Here is a 17,096-nt window from a genome sequence, read left to right as displayed (position 1 = left end):
TTAATAATAGTTCGAAGTATTTATTTGGGACAGTACCAAAGGCCTTATTATTTATAAGTCATTAGTCTAATACTGCATCAAACATCCGATTAATTTAGTTAATATTATTCGATCATATCTGATTAAAATAGTCAGTCTGACCTGCCAAACGAGACCTTAGTTTGTAACTTTCAGGCTGCGAAGAATAAACTTACACTTCGGTTCTTTTTCAGGACAGTATCTGTTCTTCATTTCAAATGGATCCATCCTAAAAGTAGTTACCAATATGTTATAGAAGGTTCTGATGATCGAGTCTCTTACTAATACAACAGGAAAAAAAACATACATTTGTGGCTCAGTGGTTGAGGAGTTGCGGCAGCATGCAAACAAGTTCCTGAATACAAGTTAAGGTCATGAAACAAAATATTTTATAATTGATACTGCCCCCAACTTAAGTGATGTGCAACAATAATTGTGGACTTTTAAACAAAATGTCTCGATGCAATTAGTAGTGGAATGTGGAAGTGGAACCATTCAATTTCATCAACAGAAACATTAAGGACAAGAAAGAACATATCCTCACAGTTGTTGGTTGCTTTGTACTGGAGAGCCTTCTGCTGAAAAATTGTTGAACGAAAGATCTCTAAAAGATAACATATGCATCAGTCTCATTAATTAATTTGTACATATGAGCAAAAACTTAAAGCTGTTGTAAATGAAAGTTCTTCTAACTTCAGTTCAGAATATGAAGACATACATCCTAGTTTGGGAGTCCCCAAGTATCGAAGGTGCGATTGCCCCGTTAAGCATATTTCTAGAAAAAGACCTGAACATAGTTAAGCGTATATATTATATTAACGCATGTAATTAACAAGACTCAGACCTGTAATTAATCTAAATTCTTCCAGTTAAGAATGTTATTCCTTTACATGTAAATCATTTTTGAACTCATTTTCTGAGGGAGGCCACCAGTTAACTTATTGAAGCTCAAGTCTCTGCAAGACAAAACACCAGGAGGATTAACATTAAGGGAGTTTTGATCAACAATGGTATTAAAAATAAACTCAATTCTGGTTCCGTGTAAATGGCTATATATTGTGAAATAAAAAAATAGAAAGATATATCAAACGGTGCTTAATTAATAGTCCGTTGATGAGGTTAAGTGTTTGTAGGAGATTACTTCTAGAATGGCTAAAAGTACTTTCCAGTAGTTAAAACCACTTAAGACTGCATTTTTCACAAAAAGTAATAAATGATTTTGGGTCATAAAAGTGTGTTCTGAAAAATACAGTGCATGTCATATGTTTTTTCAAGAAACACTTCCAAATGCTTTTACAAGAAATCACTTGAACTTTTAATAATAAAAAACTAAAGCTTTTTTAATGAAACCACTTCTAGCATAAGCACTCATGAGTATTAAACAAGCCCTAAAACTGATTCAATTTTCTTTCCAGCCAAATTAACAGGACAACTCCAAAAACAAAATTACAAAAGTGAAGTGAAATTACAGGTATCTTAGGGATGTCATATTTTCACCAATGTATTTGGGGATTGTGCCGTTGATTGAGCAGTTCCTCAGTGTTCTGTAGAAAACCAACGTGAAGAATGAAAAATGAAGCCATTGGGCACAAACTGGGCTAGAAGCAATTATTACAACAAACCACTCACAGAGAAATGAAATTGGCACTGTTGTTGATTTTTGGTGGTAATGGGAAACTATTATTTGCCAGGTCAGTTATCAACCTGCGGAGGAATAAATATATACACATTTTCAACCTCTAATCATAATATATATAGAAAAAATTAGTATCCGGTCCCTAATGTTCATTGACTGAAACCTTATTAGTTTTTAGATTTTGATTCAAGTTCCTAGCATTAATGTAATAATGAATTTACATGTCAGTTACATAATTTTTTAAAATAAAAATTAATAATTGATTTAAGATTTTAATACTCACACCTTTATTAAACGCCTAACTAATTTTTAATCCAAAACATTTCCAAAATAAATAAATAAATTAAAATAAGTTTGTACCCATTAGCTTTTTAAAAAATGTTTTCAAGTTTTTAATCTTATATGTACCCATTCATGTAATTTTTTCAAATTTTTAATCTTAAAATGTACCCATTCTTAAATATACCAATTTGTTATATGTAAAATGTACCAGTTTTTGCTAGAAAAAAAAAGTACCCTTTTTTTTATATATATAAAATCTATTCAATTTTTTTCTAATCCATTTTTAAACTTATATGGATACATTATTTTTCTTTGATTTGAGAATGTACCCATGTCAAGTTTTATCGAAGAAATTTACTAATGTTATTAAGCCTAATATCTTTTCTTTTTTTTGTGGTTTGAAGAATGTACCCATATTTTGATACAATTTTTTTGTTAATTTTGATGAATGTACCCATGTCTACACACACACACACACACACAATACTATAATTTATATTTTAATATTTTTAATCCCACAAATTATGGATTTTTATTTAAAATCTCAGTAACATAAACAACTATAAATTTCAAATTTTAATTTAAAAAATATAGTAACATAAATATAAATAAATTATCACATTAATTTCAGGAACTTAGATCAAAAATTGAAAACCAACAAAGTTTTAATCAAAGAATATTGATAGATAAGGACCGCATCCAAAGTCTTCTATATATATATATTATAGAACCAGCAAAATGAAAGAAAGAGGAAGATGTCCTATACAGATACTGAAGCTTTTGCAAGCGGAATATTTTTTCAGTCAAGTTTCCTTCGAAATTGTTTCCCACGAGCACCCTGCACGCCGTGTAAAAAATTTGTCTTTTTAAGAAACCTTAAAATTACTACCTGCTAAGTGTAAAGCTAAAAATTACTTACAGGTGAGTGATATTAGTCCACTTGGCTATGGTTTCAACTGGTAAGGGACCAGAAATGTAATTCCCGGCTATCGAACTGTATGCATTCACCAGTCACCATCATATTCTCTTAATTATTTAATTAATGTGTGGCAAACCTCAAATTAATCATTGACCGGAATGAACACTTACAACTTTTTCAGGCTTATGAGGTTGTCATAACCTTTTGGAAATTCCCCACTCAAATAATTGGCTGACACATAGCTGCAACAATGAAAGAGACACTCCTATGTTTATTACTTTTGCATATTAACTCTTGATTATTATTTCTATTTTATTTAGTTTTTAAGCGATGAGTTTGGCTTTTTTTTTTTTTTTTTTCATTTAAACTTACAAGGTTGTGAGATATTTCAACTCTCGGAGGCTTTCTGGAAGACGACCAGACAGCTGATTCTCAGACAGATCCCTATGGGAAAAAATGACAAAAGACTTCTTAGAATTTTCAGAAGATTAATTATATATATATTATCTAAACATGCATACAAATAAAATCACAAGTCTATAAGTATAATTATATGTGGTGTAAGCAAAGAACAAACATAATTTTAAGACGCAAAAGATTTCCAAAATCCTTGGGAATTGAGCCTGAAAGCATATTAAACTGCAGATTCCTGCAAAAGCCCGAGAAAGTAAAACATGCATGAAATGAATTAATGAATCACAAATTAAAATCTGATGAGGTGGAGGAGATTAAGAAAATAAGTAATTAATTAATGTACTCACAATTCAGTAAGTTTCGTCAGTGAACCAAAACCTTGTGGTATACCTTGGCTAAGCAAGTTGTATTGCAGATATCTATACATAGAGCGTGGAAATGGCTTGATAAGAATTTTAACAAAACCAATTAACGGAAATTAATCAAGATGACTCTTCATAATTATATTGGCGATATCAAGCCCTTACAGATATTCAAGAGAAACCAAGCGCCCTAAGCTTGCTGGTATTGAACCATTGAGTTGATTTCGCGATAGATCCCTTCATACAAAGAACCCCAATTCAAAACACTAATTTTCACGAGTACGTACTAAAGCATCCAGTTGATTGATTAACAATGAATTTCAATGTACAACTATCTAGTATATATTTGTTGGAGCAATATTATAAAATATGAAAATAATAAAAGAACTCCAATGATAATAATCATACAAAAATTCAGAACATAAATTATGTACAAAATTAATATAAACAACTAGAGAGAAATTAAGAAGGACTGACAAACTTGGAGATTGAGGCTTGCAATGTCTTGGAGATAGAATTTCTCTCATATTCTTGTGCTTATAGTTCGGTAGATGTCCATATCCTAGGATTCAACAATCTATAATCCGAAGTTGAAGCACTGCAATCTTCGGATTATGACGAACTTTATATATTTCATACTCTTAAGACACGACTCGGAATTGAACAACAAAGAAAAAACATAGGGTGCGTTTGTTGCACCGGACTATCTCGGACTGTACTAGCTTCAGGGACTAAGCTGGACTGGCTTGGACTAGACTAAGCATGACTAACTTAGTAAAGCGTTTGGTGCAGTGCCAGACTAAACTACAGACTAAATTATTATTAGAATTTAGATATTTTTCTTTTGTTCATTTTAATTCTTTCTCCCATATCTCTATCGTTCATTTCTCTTCCCACCAGACAAAACTTCTCAAATTTTCTCCAGTTCTCAGATGAAGAAAATCACAGCTAACGAAGAAAATCAAGAGACGAATAGTCCAAAGAAAGTAAGAATCGCATGAGGGAATCGAAATCCAGAAGCTCGATTCCTGTGGGTGCCGGTATTGGATAGCGACGGGACCGGGTATTCGACAGAGGCACGATTTATTCCCACACTAGATGATCCTTCGCTGCTTAACTCTCTCTCTGATTTGCCTTTACGATTTTGTCAAATCCCAAAAAAATACACCAATCAAGTTCATGAAATAGAAAATTAATAATAAAAAATAGTGAAAAACTGAAAATTCTGAGATTGGAAGGAGTGAAGATGGATCCAGTCCATGTGGGACAAGACGATGAGGAGGTAGGCTCCACTCATCTCTCTACTCTCTTTCATTTGAATTTTTTATTGACTTTTTTTGGTTTGATTACACTTGTTCTTCCATGGGTGGGGATTGGAGTTGTAGACGGCTAGGGGTGGGTGGAGGAAGACAAGTGAGATGCCGCAGTCATGCAAGACGAGCACGAAGACGCGACGTGAGAGGGAAGATGGTCTTAGCTAGTCCCAAGGTATTTGGGGGGCCTTGCTAGGACCGGCTAAGCAAGGTTTTAGTCGGAGCGAGTGAATTTTAGTCCCATTAAAACTAGTCTCATACTAATAACAAACACAATATTGGACTAATTATATGCACTTTGCGTCAGTGACATATTTTTTCATTCAATCTTTGAAATTAAATATTATAATAAAAATTTCCAACAATATTTACTTACAGGACTTGGAGATTCGTCAATTTCCCAAAGGTATCTGGTATTCTGCCATGAATTGTGTTGTTGGATAGAATGCTTTTGATATTATATTTGAAAGAAAGAAAAAAAAAACAAAATTTAATTAGATTGAACTTATAATATCTTTAAACCCTTGCTCAATGAATATTTTTGTGAAGGGTAGTTCTTTTTACACCCGAGAGTTGTCATGAAGTCTGCAATATAACATAAACAACTGAAATTACATTAAAGATTGGTAGGCAGACAAAGAGTGAGATTAACGTACAGGTAGGTTAGGTTTCGAAGACAACCCACACTTTCATGAATAGTTCCAGTTAAACCTACGTAGCTCATTCTACTGCCACACAAAATGAGTCCACACAAAAAAAGGTTAGTATACCACTAATTAATTAATTAATTAATTATGTATATATATGTATATATTAAACAAGATTTAACGTGTATATGTGAAATATTGTTTCATACATACATTCCAGTGATCCGGCATCCACTCACGTTAGTGCAATGACATTCGATGACAAAACCATAAGCCAAGACTACGTCACTGCAATATGTCGTTTCAATGATTTGCTCTGGCCTTAGCTCTAAGTTGCTCATAAAGACACTGAGAGCTTTCACTGCCAATATTTCATTAAGTAATTAATTAATAAATGCGATGATCAAGCCTCTTAGCTGAAATTAATTAATTAAGCATGTGTTTGTGATCCACTTTGGGTTATATATAATCATGTTTGAAGGCGATAAACTTAGAAAGTTAGCTGATGATAAAAACAGAGAGTGAAATTGGTAATGATTACCTTCTTCTGATGGCAGTAAAAGTTGAGGCTGATCGGCTCTACAGTGGAATTTGAATTGAGGCCACTGTCCAAGTTGCCAAAGTAGAATATGGTATAAAAGAAGCTTACTAAGCTGCTGTCTTAGAGAAGGCTTACTCATTTCTATTGCTCGCTCGTCACTAGTTATAGAAGATAGATTGCTCCATCAATGTCGATTGCCTATATATACTACCAGTGGCGGAGGGAAGAAGGGACCACGGTGGGGCTAGGCCCATCCTCACTTTATTTTTAGCCTACTTGTTCTTTACTGCAGCCTTTCAAATTCGTTTCGCATCCCAATTTTTACACTAATATTTGTATTTTACTCTTTCATCTCTCTTGCAAATTATTTGTTTAAATTATGATTTTGTTTTTTTTTGTTAAATTGATCTATCGCAATTTTTTTAATTGATTATCAAATTTATTTTGGATTTGTAAACTTGAGCGAGTATTTTTGCAATATTGTGAAGAGCAACCTATACAATTGAATGGGTGATTTGTGGATAAATAATTGTTTGGTTACTTATATTGATAAATATATTTTAAATAGTATAGATGACGAGTCTATCATGATACTGTTTCAAAATATGAAAATTCGTCGAGTACAAGTATGATACTGTTGTGAATTATTATCGATGAATTTATTATTTTGGACTCGTATCATATTATATTTGTTTTATTTTATTTTTTGTAATTTTGTAGATACTATCCGTTTAGTTTTTTTTTTAACATTTGAGGTAGTACTATTCACACATCATTTTCACCTCTCACACACTTTAGTTAAATTGTCAGAAAATTAATAAATGTGTATGAGAGATAAAAATGAATATGTGGATAGTATCACCTTAACATTTGTGAAAAGTTCCGTCATCCTGACTCCGTCACTATATACCACAAAGCCACTTGTGGAAATGAGTCATCTATATAATAAAAGTGGTCAACAACGCAATTTATACTGTGGTCCAAATAGTAACAATCACGAAAGAAAGGTGATTCGTCTTTCACTCCCGCCCCATTCCTTTCTATATATGTTGTCCCATCAAAAGCAAACATTATTATATTACAAGAGGAATGCTAAGGAGACTATTTTAAAATGAGACTTTTCATAGACTTTATGATACCTCACACATATTTAACTGTCAAGGAAGCGCTAGGCGGTTGGTCACCGTCCCGATTAATCCCTAAGTGTTTGAAAATTAAGAACGGACGCCTAGACTTGCTTAGGCGTCCACCTAACCCACCTAGGTCACAACTCTCACTTAGACAGAAAATATATAACTTTCATTTTGCATTTTATTTTATTTTTTTCACTAAATTGTAAGAAACTTGTTGAATACTTAAATGAACACTCATTATATGTTTGTTCCCTATGTTATATGTTCTAATTTTTTATAATTTATATGTCTTTTTTTTTTTTTGCAATTTATGTATTTATTTGAATATAAATAAACACTTATTTATACGATATATAATAAATTTATTTAAATCCACCTAGGCCTCTGTCTAGCCGCCTAGGCGTTAAGCCCCAACTTACCGTCTAACTAGCACACAACGTCTTTTAAGACAATAGACAATTAATGATATTAAAATATTATTTAAAAATTAATATTATTTTTAATGGCTAAATAGCCAAAATGGTCTTTGAGATTTGCATAACTCATCACTTTGGTCCCTAACATTTCAAATCGATAAAAGTGGTCCTTGAGATTGTCCACCATCCATCATTTTGGTCATTCCGTTAAAAGCTCCACTCATTGTCTAAAAGTTAAGCTTTAAAGCTCCAAACAACAGAGGTAGATTCTCTGCCCTCCCACTTCCCGTGCCCTCTTATGCCCTTCTGTTTGTGTGGTCACGGTTAAGCCATATCAACATTTTATATTACTATTTCTTTTTGTCTTATTATCTCTATAAATATATATATATATATATATATATATATATAATGTTGACGTGACTTAACCGTGATCACACAAAACAAGAGGGCAAGGAAGTGGGAGGGCCAAACATCCGACTTTGTTTAAAGTTGTCGTCCTTTACACATATATGATATATCTATGAATGATTGAATTGTTTTTTTGTGGCGTACATGCAAATTTGATTGGAATCTTGCTTGAAATAATTAGGTCATATCTCTAAACAATTATTAGGTCATATATCTATCAACAATTATTTTCCTATCTACCACTTTTTCAATCATTGCACAAAACTCGTGTTTCATCATAGGAAGAAAATATCGGTAATATCGGAAATATCGGTAGTCCGAAAACACGGAAATATCGATGGAAATATCGGGATAATATCGATATCGATAAAAATTACATGGAAACCACGGAAATTGTAAGAAAAACTTGGAAATTTTTATTGAAACTTTGCAGGATGTTTATTTAGTCAATTATCTATTAGTTTATCACAAAAAATTGGAAGGAAATGCATTGCATGATGGATTTAACTGATTTAAGTTGATTATATAGCGAGCTGGCAAACATTGTGAGTGTAGAAAATATGTAGTAATTAATGAAAGAAGTTTAAACACACCATAATCATTTATATATAATGACTTAGTACAATATTTTACACTTTATACATTGCATGGTAAGATACATGAGTTACACAAACAACGGGAAATTAATGAGAAAGCCTTTCCTAAAACGTCAGCACCCGCTTTTTTAAATAACTTATATAATGAACCTGTCTGGATCACTTGTTCTAATATATAAACACAAAACAATACTATTTGTATCACATTTTCTGACAATCTCATTGACCGCTTTTAATTAATAAATTGGTCTCAAGTCTAGTTTCCTAAGAATTTGTTTGTTTGGGCTCATCTTTGTTGTAATAACTTAATTGGGCTTAGAGTTTTATTGGGTTTACCTAGCCCGTGCGAGCTCATCTTTGTATTTATTTGACGGATACCCCGATTTGTTATGGCAAAAGCAGCCACGCGGTCCACGCCCGAAAACCCTTCCCTCTCTCATTTGGTCTTCGTCTGTTTTCCCACATCATCCAACAGGTGGACTCGGCGCTTCTCTCTCTCTCCCCCCTCTTCGCCCTCTCCACCAAACCCTAACCCCCCAAATTCCAACCTTCCACCATTCAATCCAACCAAAATCCCCCCAATCGGACCCCTACCCGACCCAGTTCATCTCCGATTGCCTCCAATTCCACTCTACCCCGACCCATTTCTTCAAAATTCCAATTCCACTCTGCCCCGACCCAGTTCCTTCAATTTCTCAGGTAGGTAAGCTTCGGGTTTTTCTTTTTATATTCTAGATCGAAGCTTAGATGTGAAATTGAAGTTATATGTCGTGTTTTTGCAAGGTTTTTGGGATGAAATCGACTCGGGAATAAGTACACCCATCTCCGGCGAGGCTAGGGGGCAGTTTTACAGTCGGCCGGAGCTGTAGAAGCTCCGGCGTTCATCTCCGACGTGCACAGTTCCGAAATTTCGCGATAATATCGATAATATCGCGATATTATCGATATTATCGCGATATTATAACGAAAACACCTTGGATACCATTTAAAATATCGGTTCGGGAAAAAACCGATAATATCGGCGATATATCGCCGATATTATCGATATTTTCTTCTATGGTTTCATGCATAATTTGTCATTTTACTTTTGGCATCATAATTCAAGAGTTCAGCTTTTAAAAAAAATGCCCCACTTGCTGTCCAAAAGTAAAGCATTAAAATTTCACAAGATAGATTTTGTTTAAAGCTTAATCGTACGAATGAAAACCATGGTTACTAAAAGACAATAACAATAATAGAGTACTTAGTGCCAGCATTAAGGGGGACCATCAAGGCTTTAATATCAATTGTTGCAGAAAATTAAAGACTACTTTTATTTATGTCTTACTATAACTGTTGTTTTGCAATTTTGATAAGTGTTTATAGTTTCTACTTTAATTTATTCATCAATTTGTTTGTTTCTCGGTTTCTTTTATGCTCTAATGATTTTGTTGATTGATCACATAATTTAAATTTTTTTAAGATTAGGAACTAGAAAGACGCGTTTTTGTTGTGATTATTCATCATTTTGTTTTGTTCATGCTTTTATTTTTATTTTTATATATGTTCACTAATGATTTTGTTGATTGATCATATGATTTATTAAGGCTTTAATTTCATATGTTGCGGGAAATTAAACTATACTTAATTTTGGACAGGATCTGTTGAGTTTACATGATTCAAGAAAGCCAAAGGGATTATAGGGAAAAAACTAAACTCAAGGAATTATGCCTGGACATATATTTTATGGCGAATCATTCGATGCTAAAGATAATCACATTCTTTTGCTTCCTCGGACCCTCCTCATCACATACTTTACTTAAGGGATAATAATTATCTGTTCAATCATTCATGTTTTAAATAATAATTAGAAACAAAGTTGGATATCTGTCAGAAGCGGCAGTATAGGCATGGAGATGGATTGTCCGTCCTCCTCTTCTCATACCCTTCTCATGCACTCTTGTTTTGTGCAGTCATGGTTAAGTCATGTCAACATTTTATATTAATTTTTTTATAAAAATAATAAGACAAAAAGCAAATGTTGACGTGGCTTAACCGTGACCGCACAAAACAGGAGGATATGGGGAGGGTATGAGGATGGGAGAGCAGACAATCCATCTCCTATAGGCATAACACATCCTCCTACTTTATTTGAGAGATATCATTCAGAATGCAATTATAGGCATGTCCATGTCGTTGAAATCATCTAAAACAATGAAGAATATGAAGTCTTACATCATGTGAAATTCTTGAAACATCGATCTCATACTCCATTTTTAATTTTTTTCCTAATTAACATATTTGTAGCTTTATTGGTTAGGATTGTGTTCCACAATAGAGGGCAATAATGGTTTTAAGACATGAAGAAGATAAATCATTTTGAAGTGGTGACATACCCACCCTCAGTGTCTTATTTTTCCACTCACCTTATATTTACACCCACCATAAAAAGTGAAAAAAAAAAATAACTATTTTCCCACCCATCATTATTCCAAAATAACCCTATATATTTACTCTCCAATTTTCCTTTTCTTTAAAAGAATTATGATAATAATAAAAAAAAATACATCGTTAAACAGGAGGGTGGTAGAGGTAGATAATGGAGTCTTCAGCTGCTTCCTCACTCTCCGTTACAAGCTTACAACATTGTGAAATTCCCCTTCCAAACGCCTTTTGCTCGACCGCCATTACGCTTGGGTAGTTGATGAATGGAAAGACCCATCAGAGGAAGCTCTTGCTGGTGGCGAAGGAATATTAATGTTGTAGCAAACTCAGCAGTGAAAGCTTTTGAACGATACCTGCTTCTCCTCGACACTTGCAAGCGGGGTCTTTACCCATCACAACATTAAGTCTTCTTTTGCTAAAGTCATAAACTCCTCCATTTTCAGCCCCATAATTTGATTGGTTTTTAGGTTTTTTCCTCTTTTTTTACTTTCTCATTTATGTATTTTAGGTTTTTGGCAATATAGCTAATTATGTGGCAAGACATGATTGAGTGGTCTTTAGGTATTTAAAGGTCATTTTCTTCAAGGATAAAGCTGTCAATCAAATTATCATTTCAAAGTGGGTGGGGAAATAAGATATTAGGGTGGGCTTAGTAGCACTCTAATTTTGTGATACACATTAAAAGTGATTGGGGTGTCTTTAAATTTTTTTTTAAAGACCTTATATGGTCGAAATTGTTATTGCATATCAGAGTATATAAGTATTAATATAGGTGTATTCAATACTATGTGAACTGCTAATAAAAAAATCTTTCTTTAATTTTCAATAAAAAAAATTAAAATATTAAAGAAACTCTAAAAAAATAAGACTCTCCCTAAGCTCTTAATAAAACATTAGTTACCAAATGAAAATTGCTTGCGAGACTCGCTCAAAAGCCAGTCCAACCCTCCCCTGGTCCCATCTAGGATTCCACGTGGTTTAGTTTTCAAAAGACGCAATGGGCTTTATTAGAAATGAATTTTTGTCGGATCATTTTCCTAGGATCCTAGTGATCTTGTGATCATGATCGGTCATCGTATATCGAACAATCAGAAATCATTTCAAAATGTAAAATTTAAAATTAAATATAAATATTACCTAACGAAAACTAACCGCATGATGTACGGTAAACGGTCACTCACAAGATCTTTTTTCCGGCTTTATTCATCTACTTTTATTTCCTATTATGCCCTCCATCAAGCCTAGGAAGCAATAGAGATGGCAACAGAGCGGATCAGGTTCGGATATGTCATTCTTATATCTGAACCCGTTTATTTTCTCCGAACTCGAAACCGGATAATCTTCTAACAAGTTTTTTCTCATAACTGAACTCGTCAGGTAACGAATTGTTTATCGGCCACAATTTTTCTTATAATTAAATAGTAAAATTTCAATAAAACAAATTTCAATAGACTACTGATACAAATGTATATAATGCATATATTAAATAAGGTCAAATATTAAATAGTGTTATTAATACAATTGATACTATATTAAAAGTGAAATTAATACTCTAAGCATATGATTTATATCTATAACTACATACTATTTGTCAATCAAAAGAGGGTAAAAAGATAATTTTATCTTCCTGTTTCAAAAAAAAAAAAAAAAAAAGATAATTTTATCTTCTACAACAAAACAAAATCATGGGCGATAAAGTAAATTTACACAAACTAAATTTTACAATTTTTTTTTTCAAAACTTCACCCAAGGGTGATTGTGACAACCCGTCCTTAATTTTACTTTTTTATTAATTTTAAAATCGTAAATTTACGAAAATACCCTAAAGGCAAGGACTTTAACTTTTGTTGACCATCGGTTTAAGAGACGTAAGACTTATTCTTTTAACGTATCCTCGTAGTACTCGTTGGTACGAACGCATAGGCTAAAACCATTTGCGAGTTCGGATTATAACGGTATAGTTATAGACGTTTGAATTTGGTTATTTATATTTTAGCTTGTAAATTAATTTAACTCCTTCAAGGAAGAAGCCCAATCAGATTTTAGGCACAAATAAGGGGGACCAATCAGCTATAAGGACAAATGACCAATCAGCCAATTAGAAGAAGAAAAAAAAGGGAGAAAGTTCCCAACTTTTCTGTCGACCCATACCTCCGCGACCTCCCATTTTCCAAGTTCGATTCCAGCCAACTCTGGTGGAGTTTTTCGACACCACCACTACCATCTTGAAGCTCTCATTCCCCTTTACAAAACCCACCCAAGAATCACCTTGATTAACCATGGTCTGTGGCTGTTTGAGGCCACGAAAGTCAACGAAAATCAACAGTGCTCCGGCCACTATTTTCAATTTTTTGACGAATCGGCAAAGCGATGGCCGATGCCATCACTTGAGCTTTGTAGCCCATAATCCTAGGAGCAAATCCAAATCAACCTTAACCCTGTTGGACCACCATAGATGACGAATAAACGCTGGGAAGCTATAGGTACCGGCTGACTTTGGGGGTAAAATTGACCATCTTCCGTCTACTTTTGGACTTCGTGCTAGGAATGAAAGTTGTTCCTCTCTTTGAGATCTTCATTTCTGTGAAATTTGAGAATTTTTAGAAATAGTGAAATTTTCTGGCAAACCGTGACGGCCGACCCCATGTGCGGCGACACGTGGGCCGATACCCCACCTGACCATCTTAGGCTAATTTTGAAGCTCTGATTTTATATTTGACATCCGTTTAGTGAAATTATGATGTTTTAATGTAGATTCATGGTTGACCACCTAGTTGTCCGCCACGAGGTCCTTATATAAATCAACAATCTGACCGTTGGATCCAAAATTGGATTTGTAAGTTCGTAAAATAAAACATCGGCTGCCACTTAATTTTAGCAATTAGCGGAGATCCGATCGTAGGATTGTTTCGAAATTTTAGGATGTCGTTCTAGAAACTTATTGAAACTCTTTGGAAGTTACGGATCAAAAATCCGAGGTGTGGACCTTCCATATTGAGTTCGTAGGGTTGTGGACCCTACCGTTGACCTTTGAGTGACAATTGATTTTTAGTCAATGGGTTTCAAATCATTTTCGAACGTCCTTGGGGTTGTGTTTTATGAAAGTTACATGTTTATGAGACGTGATTTGATCATTGTTCTAGGCGATAATTGTTCGTGACACCTCGATATTCGTGTTAGGGAATTGTAGCACGGACTCCAAGTGAGTGGGCAGTTTGTTTTTATTCCTATACATAGTTATAGTTTCCATAAATGCGTATTTACTTCATTTTTACGCTTATATCGCCTAGTATCATTATTGTAATATAAATTGTGATTCATGCAGCTATATGGTTGCGATATTACTATCATGACATTCATACATATATGTACATGCTCATCTTGCTGCACTCCAGTGTTAGTACTCTGCCTAGGGCCAAGGTTAGTCCTTCACGTGTATGTTCACATCTGCACCATTCACTCACCTTGGATCCAAGTTAAGTGCCAGTTCTGTCGTACAGATTTCATTAAGCAATTCCGAATCATATGTGACCGCGCCTCGGCGCCAATCTTCACGTGATCATAGTACTATAATGTATTGATTACACCCAGTTCTGTAGTACAAGTTGCATTATGCAACTCCGACTCGTATGCTAGCATAGATTGATGAGCAATTGATGATCACATGATTATATTACTGTGGCATTTGATATATCATGACTTGGTATATTTCTGGTTATATTGCTGTTGTTACATACTTACATAGTATGTTTTAAGGAAACTATACTTGTTTTACGGTGACGGGTTAGTATGTTTGAAAATAAAGGTTTTTTTACAAATGTTGTTTTGCTGACTCACTCACTTTGTTTTTCACCCCTCCAGGTTTAGTAGCTGTGCTTATGTGTAAACGAGGATTTTAGCAAATCTCAGGAGATGGTTATTACTAGTGGTATAACCCTCACCTTAATTACTGTACTATTCTTATGCTCTACCATCACGTGTGAAATGGGTGTAATCCCGCTCACCTGCGCACTCTTTTGTTTAGTCACTTTTAGGTTTAGATTTATTCACATTCTTTTTTCCACTACACTACACTTTATGGCTTCGTCACCCTCCAGGTGTCGGCTAACACAACTCGATTTGGAGTCCAATTAGACTTTCCGGGTTGAGGTATGTTAGTGATCCTAACATCATCTAATTTTAAAAAATAAAATATAAAAAAAAACTTTTCTCTCTAATCCACATTCATTTTTTCTCTCTTTCTCCTTCCCATTTTAAAATAAAAATAAAAATTATTCTCACACACAAAATGTAGGGTGTTGATGCACAAAACCAGAGGTCTTGGAACAACGTAAATCCGACCGTGAATTTACAAGTAAAATAAATAACACAAGATGTATCGTGGTTCACCCCAAGGTTTGGGCTACGTCCACATTGATTGTATTTCTGAGGGAGAAAGCTCTGAGAGTGAGAGCTTTGAGAAGGAGTGAGAGGGCCTAGGAATTGGCCTCCCCTAATTGTGAGGGTAAGGGGTCCTTTTATAGAATAAGGACTCCTCACTTATTACATATTTGCCCATTCCTTTATCACATAATTACATTTAAGTCTCCTGAGTATTTGTACGAGATCTAAATACGAGACCCTAAATATGGTATAAACAGTAATCTCCCAAATCTTCAGTCAAAAGAGTCTTTTGGCTGGAGACTTGAAATTTAGTCCATGTGTGGGCCGAAATAACTAGATGTTGTCTTGAACTGATGCTCGATATGAGGCGGTGCTCAATCTGAAATGATGCTCAACTATAAGTAGCACATGTTGCGAGGTTGCCCGACTTGTGACTTATGTTGCCTTGGTTGGCTCAGCTTGTGGCGCTTGAAGGTGAGGGGTTCCCTTTTATAAAATAAGGGCTTGCTCCTCAATACATAATGATGGGCTAGAGTTAATGCTCTCTAATGATGATGAGGGAGTCCTTTTTATAAAATAAGGGTTTGCTCCTCAGTACATGAGTAATGGGTTAGGAGTGATGCTCGTGGCGAGGCGGTTGCTCAGCTGGCGGCGATGATCTCTAACGAAGGTGAGGGAGTCCCTTTTATAGAATAAGGGCTTGCTCCTAAATACATAAATATGGGCTAGAGTTTATGCTCGCAGAGAGCCGGTTGCTCAGTAGGCGGCGATGCTCTCTAATGATGGTGAGGGAGTCTCTTTTATAGAATAAGGGCTCGCTCCGCAGTACATGAATAATAGGTGCTCTCTAATGAAAGTGAGGGAGTCCCTTTTATAGAATAAGGGCTCGCTCCTTAATACATAAATAATGGGCTAAGTCCCTTAATTATTTTTCATGAAGCCCAGTTGAGACCCAATATATGGTACATAATGTAGTCACCCAAGTCTTCGGTCAATAGAGTCTGTTGGCTGGAGACTTCAAATTGAATCCATGTATGGGTCGAAGGGGCTAGATGTCTTGAACCAGTACTCAACCCAAGGCAATGCTCAACATAAAGCAATACTCGGCTAGAGGTATCACACGTTACGAGACTGCTCGGCTGGAAGCGATGCTCGTTGTGAGGGTGCTCAGCTATAGGCTATGCTCGCGACAAGGCATTTGCTCGGCTGGAGGCGATGCTCGTTGCGAGGCGGCTCAGCCAGAGGCTATGCTCGCTGCGAGGCGGCTTGGCTCGTGGTATTCCTCATTGCAAGTATCTACTTTATGTCGACATGTACTCAGTATGAGTTGATTCTCGACATGACTCGGGTCTGCTTGTCGGGTTCGTATATTGGGTCTATGTGTCGGATCCGCGGATTGGGTCCGCAAGTCGGGTCTTTGAGTCGGGGCCATACGTTGGGTCATCAATTTGGGATGATGGCCTGGGTTCTCTGGCGGTCACGACGGTGATGGGGTGATGGAGTCACGACGGCGGGGGTTGCTGTCGAAGAGGAGAGAATCGACGGCAAGGGTGATGGCCTGGGTTCTCTGGGATGTTGTCGATGGCAAGGGTGGTCCCGTT

At 35.2% G+C, this 17,096-nt stretch overlaps 1 protein-coding gene and 1 long non-coding RNA gene across 11 annotated transcripts in view; one reads left to right on the top strand and one right to left on the bottom strand.

Annotated features, from left to right (window-relative positions):
* Positions 1-17,096, bottom strand: part of LOC126586491 (uncharacterized) — a 68,881-nt gene that overhangs the window by 10,414 nt on the left and 41,371 nt on the right. The window contains exons 2-19 of one of the 10 annotated variants that reach the window (XM_050251337.1): positions 6,133-6,235; positions 5,805-5,952; positions 5,601-5,672; positions 5,321-5,392; positions 3,797-3,868; positions 3,617-3,688; positions 3,433-3,504; positions 3,228-3,299; positions 3,026-3,097; positions 2,856-2,930; positions 2,703-2,774; positions 1,648-1,722; positions 1,488-1,562; positions 909-974; positions 737-805; positions 563-622; positions 326-373; positions 195-247 (exon numbers count right to left, since the gene is read on the bottom strand). In XM_050251337.1, coding sequence (XP_050107294.1) covers positions 195-247; positions 326-373; positions 563-622; positions 737-805; positions 909-974; positions 1,488-1,562; positions 1,648-1,722; positions 2,703-2,774; positions 2,856-2,930; positions 3,026-3,097; positions 3,228-3,299; positions 3,433-3,504; positions 3,617-3,688; positions 3,797-3,868; positions 5,321-5,392; positions 5,601-5,672; positions 5,805-5,952; positions 6,133-6,235 — 1,348 coding nt within the window. The remainder of the gene's footprint in view (positions 1-194; positions 248-325; positions 374-562; positions 623-736; positions 806-908; positions 975-1,487; positions 1,563-1,647; positions 1,723-2,702; positions 2,775-2,855; positions 2,931-3,025; positions 3,098-3,227; positions 3,300-3,432; positions 3,505-3,616; positions 3,689-3,796; positions 3,869-5,320; positions 5,393-5,600; positions 5,673-5,804; positions 5,953-6,132; positions 6,236-17,096) is intronic. The other 9 variants (XM_050251341.1, XM_050251340.1, XM_050251342.1 and 6 more) reach the window with 9 other exon arrangements.
* LOC126586509 (uncharacterized) overlaps positions 1,342-17,096 on the top strand; it is a 53,906-nt gene continuing 38,151 nt past the window's right edge. Inside the window, exon 1 of the long non-coding RNA XR_007610832.1 lies at positions 1,342-1,489. This is a non-coding gene — a long non-coding RNA (uncharacterized LOC126586509). The remainder of the gene's footprint in view (positions 1,490-17,096) is intronic.

The sequence above is a fragment of the Malus sylvestris genome, chromosome 10 (genome assembly GCF_916048215.2).
Source record: "Malus sylvestris chromosome 10, drMalSylv7.2, whole genome shotgun sequence".
NCBI lineage: Eukaryota > Viridiplantae > Streptophyta > Magnoliopsida > Rosales > Rosaceae > Malus > Malus sylvestris.
This window is presented reverse-complemented; position numbering and strand designations above follow the sequence as displayed.